This window comes from Ptychodera flava, chromosome 17 (genome assembly GCF_041260155.1).
Source record: "Ptychodera flava strain L36383 chromosome 17, AS_Pfla_20210202, whole genome shotgun sequence".
Lineage (NCBI taxonomy): Eukaryota > Metazoa > Hemichordata > Enteropneusta > Ptychoderidae > Ptychodera > Ptychodera flava.
This window is the reverse complement of record NC_091944.1, coordinates 18,540,226-18,554,320: the sequence shown is the minus strand read 5'-3', so window position 1 is coordinate 18,554,320 and position 14,095 is coordinate 18,540,226. Positions and strand designations below refer to the sequence as shown.

At 38.2% G+C, this 14,095-nt stretch overlaps 1 protein-coding gene across 9 annotated transcripts in view; it reads left to right on the top strand.

Annotated features, from left to right (window-relative positions):
- LOC139115677 (uncharacterized) overlaps window positions 1-14,095 on the top strand; it is a 107,434-nt gene that overhangs the window by 70,007 nt on the left and 23,332 nt on the right. For all 9 annotated transcript variants that reach the window (XM_070677974.1, XM_070677972.1, XM_070677973.1 and 6 more), the window contains 10 exons: window positions 1,211-1,368; window positions 2,131-2,317; window positions 2,810-2,937; window positions 3,429-3,617; window positions 4,133-4,276; window positions 6,463-6,611; window positions 7,302-7,403; window positions 8,291-8,308; window positions 9,996-10,139; window positions 13,883-14,095. In XM_070677974.1, the coding sequence (XP_070534075.1) occupies window positions 1,211-1,368; window positions 2,131-2,317; window positions 2,810-2,937; window positions 3,429-3,617; window positions 4,133-4,276; window positions 6,463-6,611; window positions 7,302-7,403; window positions 8,291-8,308; window positions 9,996-10,139; window positions 13,883-14,095 (1,432 nt within the window). The remainder of the gene's footprint in view (window positions 1-1,210; window positions 1,369-2,130; window positions 2,318-2,809; window positions 2,938-3,428; window positions 3,618-4,132; window positions 4,277-6,462; window positions 6,612-7,301; window positions 7,404-8,290; window positions 8,309-9,995; window positions 10,140-13,882) is intronic.

Genomic DNA, 14,095 nt, shown 5'->3' with positions numbered 1-14,095 from the left:
ATTACTTCTTTAATTTTGTTTTCTGAAGCTTCCCAGTCTTCGCTTGCAGTTTCTTGTTCCACGCCATAGAACACTAAATTACATCTTCGTGTTCTGTTGCTGAGTTCATCGTTTTCTTTGCGTTGTTTTTTCAGATCTTTTCTTGTCTGTGTTAATTCCTCTTTTAGACTTTTCAGTTCGTGTTTGTCTGTAGCTTGCTCCAACTTATCTAGTCTGACTGAGTGTTCATTACTTTGCTCTTCTATGCTATTCAATGTATCTTCAATGTTGTCCATGCGCTTCTCCAATCTGTCAAATTTTGCTTTGATTTCTTTCGAATCTTTTGACAATTCATCAAGTTTATACATAATACATTCCACATCCTCTTTGGTTACTGGGCTATCTGCAGAGGGTTTTGCTCGGGGTCCTGGGTTCACTTCAATATTGCCAATAGTCAATAATACCAAGAAGCAAATCCGAATCGCAAGGCTCACCTTCGTGTCATTCCATTGAAGATTTGCATACACGTTGTCGTTGATCTTGTCTTTGTTCGCCCGAGCAGGGTCGCCGCCACCAAAAATACCAATTTTCGCCCTATACTGGGCCAAAGTGACCCCCATTTTCTCTCCACAAGTTCCAGACTATTGTTTACAACTACTGGCAATCTATGGCAGGAAAACCATAGCCTTTTTCGAATGAAAATAACGGGCTGGTTTTCCGACGCCTGCAGACAACCTGTTGCACGGTTTGGCAACCTTTGACCTCCGTTGGCATTTAAACAATCTACTGATCCAATTTTTGACATGTACTGGACCAATATTATAATCAAAACGTAGGTTCAAGTAAAATTGATGAAAAGAATGAACATTTTGACAGAATTAGAAATAAATTAACGCTGGGACATATCAGCGAGCCTCTACTGAAAAATGTAGAATATTAGTGGAAATTGGATGTTTTATTATTTTTCATTGTAAATATTACATCCCTGTAACTATTATAGTAAATTTGGTTTTGCTGTACTGTTACATTGGGTTTGGATAAACCCACTTATATCGAATGGGGGATGTAAGGTTTTTTGGATGATAAAAAAGCTCAGTTACCTGCATCTACCATTTGTACTCCGCATCTCATGATTGTGGTGTTTTTCTCTGATAAAACTTTGAATATCAAGACAACCTGATTATTGAAATACACATCTGATGGTAAAACTGTTTGTATTTTCTGTACTCAGGTATGAGGCCACTTTTATACTCAGAAAAGAACGCTCAGGAAGACAACAGTGGCTGGATAAGAACTGGACATCACATCAGTTATTCCAGGAATTACAATTTAACGAGGAATCCATTGCTGCATCCAGAGATGGTCTACTATGTACTGGAATGGCAAATGGTAAAGTTTGAGAATAGCAATCCCCTTTCTCATCAAAAGGAATGTTAAAGCTAACTGGGATGTTGAAATAGGACAAAAAATACAATAATTATTATTTAGTAACAACATTTACCTATAAGTAGACAAAATGGAAAAGCCCTGCAAAATACAATCAGCAATCTTTTGTTTTCTAAAAACAATTTGTAGTTTTCAAAAGAGAAGATGATTGAAGGGAAAATTTGGAATCCACTCAAATTTTGACTTTTGTGAAAGAGGTTACTGCAGATGATTGGGTAAAGATAATTGTGCTTTCCAATGACAGTATCTGAAAGGGCTGTCGTGTGTTTTTCACAAATTGGTATTTGACTGTCAAGATATCCAGATAGCATTACATATCAATTATTCTTGCTTTTTTAACAAAATGAATGATATACTGCTAATCAGCAAAGTGAATTACAAGAAGGACGTATGAACTTGAAATTGACACAAATTTTTAACTCATTGGTGTGCATCTTTATCATGACAATTTTTCAAAACCAAAACTCATGTGAAGTAAATAGCCTTTGCTTAATGCAGTCTATGACAACAAAAGTTTAAGACTGCACCTTCAAATCTGTATTCATGCCATCTGCAAATGTTCACAACATCTTATCAAAATGCTCAATGTTTTGATGAATATCTTCTTTGCCCAATTTTCACCATTGAACCATGTTACAGCTTCTCAAAAATTGTGTTATGTATACCATGTTTAAGAATCATACTTTTGACTTTCTTCTTTGACAGGAATTTCCTCATGAAAATGACACCTGTTATCTTGCCCACTGTTACCCATACACATTTACTGATCTCAAGGAACACTTGGATCATCTCATAACTGACCCTGACAGGAAGAAGTACATCAAGAGAGAAGTGCTTTGTGAAACCAGGGCTGGAAATAGCTGCTTTCTTGTCACTGTCTCTGCCCCTGAAGGTAATGTAGTTTTGTCTCTTACACCGTGATCGGTGGCAAAAGATTGTAAATGTCATATATATGCTAATTCTACTATTTAACATTTCACAATCAAGTTATGATATCAACAAAGAAGTACCATATTTACAGAATAAAGCCTACCTTTGATACATCTCTCTTTTGATTAGAATTGTTGTGTTCATTTTGACATGATGTTGCGTGTTTGATTGTTGAAACCATCATAGGTATTCTGATTAACTGCAGAATCATGCTGATTGGTCACTATTGACCCATGACCCCATTTGGTTTGCCACTGATTGGTCAGCAATGCAGTGCTCTACATATTAAATCTCAAATCGTGAAATCTTCTAGACCAAACAAACCAATACAAACAGCGGTGGCAAATTTCTAACATGAAGATTATCTGTAAGTTAAGTTATAGGAAATATGGCAGAATTACTTGTGAATTTAATAAAATATTTTGTCGGTTTGGTTTTGATTTTTTTCACACAGACAAGAACAAACACGAACAGAAGAAAGGAGTAGTGGTATCAGCCAGAGTACATCCTGGAGAGACTAACTCAAGTTGGATGATGAAAGGCTTGCTGGATTTCCTGACAAGCAATGACTTACAGGCAAAGGTATGTCATCAAGAAGACTGTCACTTTTACTGTCATTGTTTGCAAGTTATACAATGTACAGTTTGAGAATTCTGTACCCTGTTACTCCCATTTACCTATTTAGAGGTCCAAGTTTACTATTTTGAAAGAGTGTGATTGGGCCAGACCATTTTGGTAAAGGGGTCAAACTTGCAATTTGAGGTTTGGATCACACCATTTCATTTCATCAGAGAAGAGAGAAAATCGACCCATTTTAAACTTGTCTATGAAAATGCAACATTTGCAATTTCTTCCAATCAAAATTTCATCGCTATAGAACTGTGTGATGATATCGTAAGCACAGGCACATTATAGTGTCAGTTTTGCTTTTCTCAAGAATGCATTATTCCTTCAATGTAAAACATATACCAGCTGGATGTTTTCACTAAAAGTGATGGAAAGTTATGTGCCAGAAAAATCAAATGATAATATACAGATTACCAGGATTTACTCTCACTATCCTTCATCAACAGGACCTGAGGAAGAATTTTGTGTTCAAGATAGTACCCATGCTAAATCCAGATGGTGTCATAGTGGGTAATTACAGATGTTCATTGGCTGCCAGGGATCTCAATAGGAATTACAGGCATCCCAGGAAGGAATCCTTCCCAACAATCTGGCATACGAAAAATATGATGGAAGAGTTTTCCAGGGAACATGAGGTAAAAAAGGAGTTGTGATATTTGTTTTGTTCTGGTGTTTTCATGTGGGCCACACCGTGGATACCTCAAATTCTGCAAATGAGAATGGTCCTGCTTTAAAATGTTGAGATACTGGTGGATTGATGTAGTTCTAGGACAGTGCTGTCTGGTGTTAAAATCTTTGTATTTTGTTTAATGAAATTTGCCTTGTGTTGATATGATGGGGAATTGTTTATATTTGTTGTTCAATCCTCTGTTGATATTTAGTGTACATGTACATACCATGGTAAAGACATCTGTTTAACCAACATTCTGACAAACTGCAGTGTCATCAATAATGGACCTGGTTTATTGCACATTGTCAATTATTGTTTCATTCAGAGTAAAATTTTGAAATAGCTGAGATACATGTCTTTGTTTTGTAGTGACAATATTTTAATAGCAAGTAGAAATCATTACGATGTAATACTCAAAGAACACCAGGGAAAATTACAATTGCAGTCAATTTTGTTTTTGCTTTATTTTTCTCTGAACAGTTGGTTGTATATTGTGACCTGCATGGGCACAGTCGCAAACACAATGTCTTCATCTATGGCTGTAACACACAGACTAAAGATGGAGAAAACAGTGCAGCTATCTTCCTTCAAGAGAGACTGTTCCCATGGATTCTCTCTGTCAAAGTGAGTGACCAAAGTTCAAAATGTAACCCCAATCCAATCCTACCCTCCTGACACCCCTTTTGGTTACTTTTACAATGGTTCAACTATCATAGGGACCACTCAGAGTTGTAATGCTACACTGATAACTCCTTGACTATACCAGTGTTCGCGGTGACTTTTTTCTCCTCGCGTACGGCATACGCATTAGTCTGCTAAAATTGCGTAATGGCTGGATTTGAGTGCGTAATTTCACTTCCGCTTTCGATTGATGAAAAAACTGACTGCAAAATACAATGTGCCGTTGAATAAACCTACACTACATATTCGGATTGTACGATGTAACATTATTTTAATGAAAACAGTTTAACGAACAACTTGAACAATGTTGAAACGTAACAGCGAAGGGTATACATGCGACCGTCAAAACACATCGGGCAACCCAAAAGTTAGAGTTATGGCAGCTTATCCAGACGGTTTCTGGACGTTTCGGCACCAAGTCGTTTCGGCCCAAGACTTTTCGGCCTTCCAATTTCAGGCCCCAAGTCGTTTTGGCACCGCAACCAAGATGTTTCGGCACGCTGAAGGCTACCTGTGGGAACTAGTGCTGGAGCGTAATGTTACAAATCAAAGCACTAAAAAGTATAGTGTCAACTAACATTCACGTACATGCTTTAATCTTTGTGAGAACATGGGAAGAGACCATAAGAAAAAACTTCATATCATTTTCAAATCTGTGACACAAGTTTATCGATATCAATAGCCGCCGACACGGCAAAAGTTTGAAAGCGGTGACGAAACAGCACGGCAAAATTCACACAAAATGCACATAAAGTACTGGTCAGAACGCAAAGGTCACGCTTACGAATATGACGGATCAGTCAATTACTAAATAGTTTGAAAAAATCGAAACACAGATGCCGAAACGTCTTGGGTTGCGGTGCCGAAGTGACTTGGGCCGGAAATTGAGAGGCCGAAACGACTTGGGCCGAAACGACTTGGTGCCTGAACGACCAGTTACCATCCAGACACTTCTGCAGTGTTCAAAATTTATCGGGATTCCGACGAGCTCTACCGATGAATCATTTTTTTCACGGACTCGTAGAGCAAAGTCGAAAGAAAACAGATTTGTCTGCTTCGACGCCATGCTGCATGTGTGCTTGATCAAAATTTGGGAACAGCGAGACGTGATGATCGTGCACGGTTGGCATTTATATAATTTGTCGCAACATTTCTGTCAATCACTCACTTTCAGAAACTATCGCTCTCCTGAAAATTAGCAACGTAATTCATAGGCATAGCTGACATGATAACGTGCGGACTACGATGCCGATTTTTCAGACAACGACCGGAGAATCCGAAACTTTCCACACAAAATGAGTGATTGACAGAAATGTGTTGCAACAAATTTCGCCTGGTTGTCGCCTAAGCTCAGTCGTGGGGAGTGCTTCCGATGTTATCCTTTGCGTATAGAAAACCCATAACGATGAAAAAAATGCGTAGGGAGTCAATTTCAATGCGTAAATACGCACGATTTTTGCGTAAACGGAACTCTGTATACCTTGAATGCTGTAAATATTGGCACCATGTTTGATTATCAATACTTTGACAGCTGGACAATGCCAGCGAAGTTATATCTTCACATAATACTGGTGGTACATATGGGGTAACATGAACAATGGTTTCTTAAGGGGTAAAAGTTACATATACCGGTATGATATCATTATCGCAAAACATATCTTCATGAAAACACCCATTCCATTGTTCTTGGCTGAAGCAGCAATATAATGCTTGTAGCCCTCTGACCAAATCAGACAATTACTGCATGCATATACTGAGCACTGTCAACCATTCTCGCTCATTAGGGAAACATGTACAGTATGCTGTATTTACATAAAAATGTAATACATGTAAATCTACAGATAGAGACATTGGTTGAATATCAGCATATCCATGAGAAAGTAATAGCAGTGTGCAATCTTACTTTATACTAGACTTGTGACCCATGAGAGTCAAATTAAGAGTATCCTGAAATTTCCTTGAGTTTGCCTGATATCAATGTGCGTACTGAACAAAATCATCTTTAGTACAAGAGGACAGTGCAAGGGAAATGGTTTTGAGTCAGTGGTGTATCAAAATCCCTTTTAGGGTTCAGAGAACAATAGTTATCTGCATGAAATGACTTCCCGTCTTCCTCTGTTTCTTCCAAGGCACCTGACAAGTTTTCATTCCGAGGTTGCAAGTTCCAAGTGAAGAAATGCAAGGAATCAACGGGACGAGTTGTCATGTGGAGACAGATGGGAATCATGAACAGCTTCACCATGGAAGCCACATTCTGTGGCAGCAAAAACTTGGTCAGGTGCGTGATCACTTTCACAGTCTAGAGGAGTATAAATGTCATCATGATGGAATTAGTTTAATCTGAAAAGTACTATCAGTGTTCCTTATTCATTCAAGCTGCACTGAATCGTAGATGTATGTGTCAGTGCCTGGACATTTGTTTGAATATATTTTTATCTGGAAAAGAAGGCAAGGCTGATGAATACTTTGAGTTGGTTTTCATGTTCAGCTGTTTAATTTTATGATCAGAGTTACAAAGGAATTAATAATTAGCATCATTTAAATATGCAAATGATATTTTAATTAGCAATTGTTGACCTTTGACCATATCACTATCATTTGGGTCAATGAGTTCACAATTAAACATTTAAAAGAGCATGGTCTTCACAATATTACAGTAAAAAATGATCAATGGGGAAAAAAGTCACGAAACGACACGATACCAACATGTGTAGAACAGTAGGTATACCAAATCTAGGAATATGTGTTCCAGGGATATTAACACAAACAAAAAATCATCCATTGGTTTGTGAAGCCATGAAATACACACATTTTTAGTTTTAGAATTATGTTGATTTACCCTCTCTTCCAAGGCATGATAATGATACTAGATAAAGCTCATGTAATTTGGATTGCTGTGATAATTTTATATGGTAGTACCATTAATTACATTCATATAAAATTGCCCTGTTTGGTTTTGACTTCACAGTACTGATCCTCCGCGTCACTTCACCACGAAGGACTTTGAAGCCATGGGCAAGCATTTCTGTGAAGTGGTCTTAGAATACACACGTGCTAAAGAGAACAAGAGGTGAGTAATATCATTCACTCTTTACCCAGTGAGAACACTACATGAAGTTCAGAGATCTGTCCTTTCACAAAGTTCATAGAGAGACAAAAGTCCCTTCAGTTTTGCTTGTAAATTACTCTGTGAAAAAAAGGGCATCACCACAGCAGGGAACACATACTATGCTCTACCATTATTTTAACATTTTATTCATGAAAAAGTCTCCTGAAGAAAACTGATGAGAAGAGCAAACTCTCACACATTGTAGTTTCAGCTTAAGACTAGATGTTACCACACACACATAATTATTAACAAAATAAAACGTAATAAAATAACACTGCTTTATAACCCTGAATTGCAACGTACCTACCAGTGCTTGTGCTGGCTTTGTAACAGCAAATAATGATTAGTATTTAGTGGGGTTACCTGTTCTATTCTACTGCTGGCTATGCTGTGTTGACAGATTTTACCAAGGTATGGCAAATTAAACTCTGACTGGGACAGGACTGTACAAAGCTTGGTCAGCATGATTTTCAGGAAAGTTATCATTCTGTTTTAGTCCCTGATCACCTTTTGGGTTTTGTTTTCTTTCAAATTCCCTGAATTTCCAGGATATCCGTAACTTTATTCTTCTTTGTCATCTGAAAATGCTGTAAACATTTTTGTCAACCAATCTTCACCAAAAATACATGTGATCATGCTCTCTGCCTGACCCCACTCATAAGCCACTGTTTGTGGAGGGGCCATGCATAAGTACAGTACAGTCAGCACTGGAACTTTGCAGGGAACCTGTCTAATATTGATACCTGTAGATGATTGCTTTGCCAAAACTTCACGACTACTTGATCGACAATCTCTTTTTTGTTTCCACCATCTTTTCATCTTTTTTTTTTCCTTGTTGACAATGCTAGAGGTGTGCAATCAACAAGGTAAACCTTGAATCTTTTCAAGTTCAACATCACTACACACTGTGTGAAATCAACAGACAAACCAAATACTAACAGCGGCTCATGGTCGTTTAAAATTTCAAGCACACAAGAGTGTTTGCACAAGGCACTGAACTGTTTGTATCTGCACTACTCCCAAACTTGTATTCTGTTTCTTATAATTATGACAACAAAGCTCCACCCAACCCATTGTACAGGGGCGCTGCTGCCTTTGCGAAACTAGGAATGCCTGCATATGACAGATTCTCCAGTCTACACCCAAATTTGACTGATCACCTGTTTTAACCCTTTCACCACCATGGTTTGTCCCAAATCCATTGTTTTGTATGGTAAAATTGGACCTGTACACAGGGAACTGGGGGTGAAAGGGTTAACTCCTACCTCCAGACTATGCAAATCTGAACCTCAACAAACGCTTATCACACCATGACATTTGTGTCATGTTGATGTGGGTACCTACACCAGTTTCACTGCTATTTGAAATTGTCTCCTGTACTGATAAAGAAGAATGCATTTTCTTGATGATTTTACTGGGGAAAGACAAGATGTTGATTTTTAAAATTTCAAGAACTTGTGATTTGTCCATCGATAACTTTTTATCAGTGAATCTTCAACTCCAATTTCGGGTTTAGCATAACATCCAAACTTTCAATAAATTGCAAAAAATATAATTATGGAACAACCGTAAACTAACTGTAACAGTTCTCCATCATCCATTGGACAGCAAGCATCATTATCAAATATGTATGCTGTGTATTAAAAGCATCAGTGAAAGTCAGCCTGAGACTCATAACACCATGCCAAATCTATGCACAACTCTTATACTTTGTCTTCAAGTCTTCAATCTAACCAATCTGATCTCATCCTTTCTGCATGAATCTAATTCCTAAAACAATCTCCCAACCTGTACTGTTCAAACACATAACATGCCCAGCCTTTCTAACAACTGTCAGTGTTCACTAACAAATGATGACTAAAATATGTTGTAAAATGTAAATATGGATAACTATTAAATATCTATAAATAAAATATTATAGTTTCCAAATGTTAAGAAAGGCAAAATACATTTTTTACTTACAGAAAAAAACAGTTTTCATGTGGCCTTTACAAAATTAATTTTTTTGCAATATTATATATGCAGGGTCCATATACACCCGGAAAGTCTTCGAAAGTCCTTGAATTTTAAAGCTTCCTGGAAAGTCTTGGAAAAGTATTTTAAACTAAAATTGAGTCCTGGAAAGTTATGAAAAATTGATAATCCACCAACAATTTTCAACAATGACAAGATGATCAGTCATGGTATTGTATCATTGATGTCTAAAATGATGTATAAACGTGGCATATTATGAAAATGATATCTAGAATATAGTGTTTAGGACAACAGATAGTCCTTGAAAATTGTTTAAAATGTCAAAATATGTGGAAAGTTATGTTGAAGTCAGTAATGCTATGTTTCTATACCTTCATCTGTTTTATGTGGTATATTCTCTCTATCCAGCACCAAAATACGTAATGCAGATATCAAAAACCCTCTGACACCAAGGTTTGATAAGATTAATTGTCATTCAATGTAAAGCTGGACCGCAGTATTTGGGCAATGGAAGTGAAATGGTCAGGACATTTCTGCAGGGAATATTGAGCAACAATTTTTTAACTATTTCACTTTCAGTTTATACACTGAATTGATACTTGAACTCACAAAGCAGCTGACACATCAAATACTGGAGAAGAGAGGAATGCTACCGCCCTCTATGCCAGGATTTGGCGCAAGGATTGGTGATTCAGACAGTGATAATGACAAGAAAGATCAAGGTGAGACAATGCCTCAGGCAAACCTGATCATTTAGAGCATCTTAGGGAGCCTTTGGTTCTTCCTTAGTGCTCTAGAGGGCCTCACAGTAATCGATCACCATGAAGCAAAGGCTGGTCTTAAGATAGAATTAGAATTTCATAATATTTATATTTTTATACATCAGGTCTTTGAATTAGTTTCTGACAAATATTCACATGCAGTAATGATATATCATATATATAAGTTTGTTTTAGTGTCAAAAGTCATAAAAACCCAAACTTCTGTCAACAGTTTCTTCCCATATTTTCAATTTTAACTGCACTTCGGTGCATCACACTGAGTTTTTGTCCCAGAAAACCGTGGGGAAAGTCTTGCTTGTGAGTGTTAGCACCCTTGAAGAATTGCAACCCTAGCCATGATACATGCCCAAGTGTTGTTATTTCCTCACTGACACTAATTTCAACATTTTTTGTTTAATCAACCATCTTCTAGAGTTCTAGAGGGCCTCTAGTCTAGAGTACACTGAATAATGATGTACTCTAGACTATTTCTCCACCTGTTGAACACCTCACCGACCATTCACAATGGTAGATTGCCCACCTCAACCTGGAAGATTATCAAATCACTGAATCTGCAGTCGAGACCATCAACACATAGAGGAACAAGGGCAGGAATCAACAAAAAGAGACCAATTAGAGTTCTAACATCGACTCCTTCCTGTTTGTCTAAACAACATACCAGTACTTCAAACGGAGTCAACATCAACAACCTGATCCAGATTCCACTGCGAACATCTGCCATCAATCAATGTAAACCAATACAAAGACAGTACAATGTATTGCTTTGCACTTGGAATGCCAGATCTATCTGCAATAAGGCACCTGAAGTGAGTGACTATATAACCGAGCATGACATTGATTTGTTGGCACTGACAGAAACCTGGTTGACAGAAAATGCCAATCAACTTGTCATAAATGAATGTACTCCAAATGGTTATTCGTTTCACCAAACACCACGTGTTTCATCCTCAGGTGGTGGCATAGCACTGTTGCATAAATCCTCGATGAAACTGACTACCTGGAAACCACTACAAAATGTCAAATCGTTTGAAGCAACAGAAGCTACAGTTCAGCACAAAGGTATCTCTCTGAATCTTCTCATCGTTTATCGTCCGCCTCCAAGTAACAAGAATAAATTCACAGGGTCACAGTTCCTCATGGAGTTTGGAAACACATTGGAAAAACTTGTTCCAAATAAAAGCAATCTGTTCATTGTTGGTGACTTCAATGTGCATCTGGATGATTCACTCAATTCGACAGCTATAAAATTCAAAGAACTTGTCAACTCATTCGGTTTAAAACAGTGGGTCTGTGACTCAACACATGTAAAGGGCCATACCCTAGACCTGATTATTACCAACTCTGACAAAGTCGTCAATTCAATATTCATTGACTGTCACAGTCTCTCGGATCATTACCCAATACATGCAAAGTTGGCGTTTCAGAAACCATCATTTATGAGACGTCAAATTACATATCGCTCCATATCTTCGATCCCTATGAACGATTTCATTAGTGACGTAGCATCTGTTCCAGACTTTCAACACCTGCCAACAGACATTCAAACAGCCGTACTAACGTACGATTCCAGACTTTCTACCCTTCTTAATGTCCATGCACCAATCAAGAAGCGCACGGCTACAATTCGTCCAAACACTAAGTGGTATAATCCTAGTATCAACCAAGCGAAAAAGGACAGAAGATCTGCTGAACGTAAATGGCGAAACACCAAGCTAGAAATACACCGTCAAATCTACAAAGAACATTGCCTTCATGTTAATAAACTAATACGTCAGGCTAAATGTGACTACTATACCAACCTCATTTCTGAAAATGCAGGCAACCAGAGAACACTATTCAAAGTAATTTCTACACTTTGTACCAACCAAACGCATTCTCTTCCCAACCATACAACACTTAATGAACTTGCAGATCGTTTCAATTCATATTTCATCACCAAGATTACAGATATTCGCAGAAACCTGAGTTCCATTGATTGCAATCAACAGATCATCAATAGAGAAACCAACTGTACGTCCACATTTCCATCATTTGAACCAGCCAAAGCAGAAGACATAAAAACTCTCATCATGCAATCGCCTACCAAATCTTGTTCTCTTGACCCACTTCCTACATCAGTATTGAAACAATGCCTGGACAATTTACTGCAGTATATAACCACAACAATCAACTTATCTCTCCGATCTGGACATGTACCTACCACACTTAAATCTGCTCTTGTAACTCCATTACTGAAGAAGCCGTCGCTGGATATTAACACTCTTAAGAACTACCGTCCAGTATCCAATTTACCATTCCTCTCGAAAGTCCTGGAAAAAGTTGTTGCAGTTCAACTTAATGCCTACTTCACTACCAACTCCTTACTAGAGCCACTACAATCTGCATACAGACGATATCACAGTACTGAGACAGCTCTCTTGAAAGTTCACAATGATATATGCCTATCTCTTGATTCCGGTAAGAGTGTTATACTTGTCCTCCTGGATCTATCAGCAGCATTCGACACCATAGATCACACCATACTGTTGAACCGGCTGTCTGACCTTGGTGTTACAGCTCTTGCCCATAAATGGCTAGAATCATATCTTATGGACAGGCACCAGTCTGTAGCAATTGCAAATGTTACGAGTAAACCCCATCTTCTTCAGTTCGGTGTACCTCAAGGGTCAGTCCTCGGTCCACTTTTGTTTAATATATACATCTCTCCACTTGGAAAACTCATTCGTCAACATAACTTGGAATTTCACCAGTATGCAGATGACAACCAATTGTACCTGTCTTTCTTTCACAATGACTCACTGTCCGCTGTCAGCTCTATTGAGGCCAGTGTCTGTGACATCAAACTCTGGATGACACAAAACATGCTACAACTCAACGACTCAAAAACAGAGGTCATTCTCATTCGTTCGAAGTTTGACCATTCTCAAAATCCTGTCAGTCAAATCACCATTGGCTCAAATGTTATTACGCCAGTCAAATCAGCCCGGAATATTGGAGTTATCTTTGACAATACCCATATGTTTCACAAGCATATCCAAACAACCTGCCAGTCAATTTATGCCCATCTACGTCGAATCGGATCCATCAGGAAATATCTGAGCAAGGAAACTTGTCAGGTATTAATACATGCTGTACTGTCGTCAAAATTGGATTACTGTAACTCACTTCTATACGGTCTCCCCAGATCCAGTATCGGGCTGCTTCAACGAGCTCAAAATACCGCAGCCAGAATCATCACCCGTTCAAGAAGAACAGATCACATATCACCAGTACTTTGCAGTCTTCATTGGTTGCCAGTTCAGTACAGACTTGACTACAAAATTCTCCTGCTAACTTACAAAGCTCTCAACGGTCTGACCCCAGTCTACATTCAGGATCTGATCAAGCCATATAAACCCCGTCGTTCACTACGCTCCAATTCTAAGAACCTGCTGTGTGTACCCAAATACAGACTCAAAACGTATGGTGGACGTGCTTTCTCCATCACAGCACCACAACTCTGGAATGCTCTACCTTCTGACATTCAACAGGCCCAAAGTGTTATCATTTTTAAACGAAAACTCAAGACTCATTTATTTGCCAAAGCGCATGAACACTGATGTTAAAAACTCAGCGCCTTTGAAATAACATGGTTATTGATCCTGGCGCTTTATAAATGTTTTTGATTGATTGATTGATTGATAGAATGAACAACATGAAGAAAGAAAAACAGGACGACAACAGCAGAACCAAAGATCAACCCAAAGCGGTCTTGCCAAAGAATTTACTTGTAGGGGTGAACATCGACAGCAAACAGTCAGCAATACAGATCATTGATGATATGTCAGTGGAAACTATCGACGGCTGCATCAAGATACTGGAAGATTTGGACATCACAAAGGCATTTGCTGAATCAGA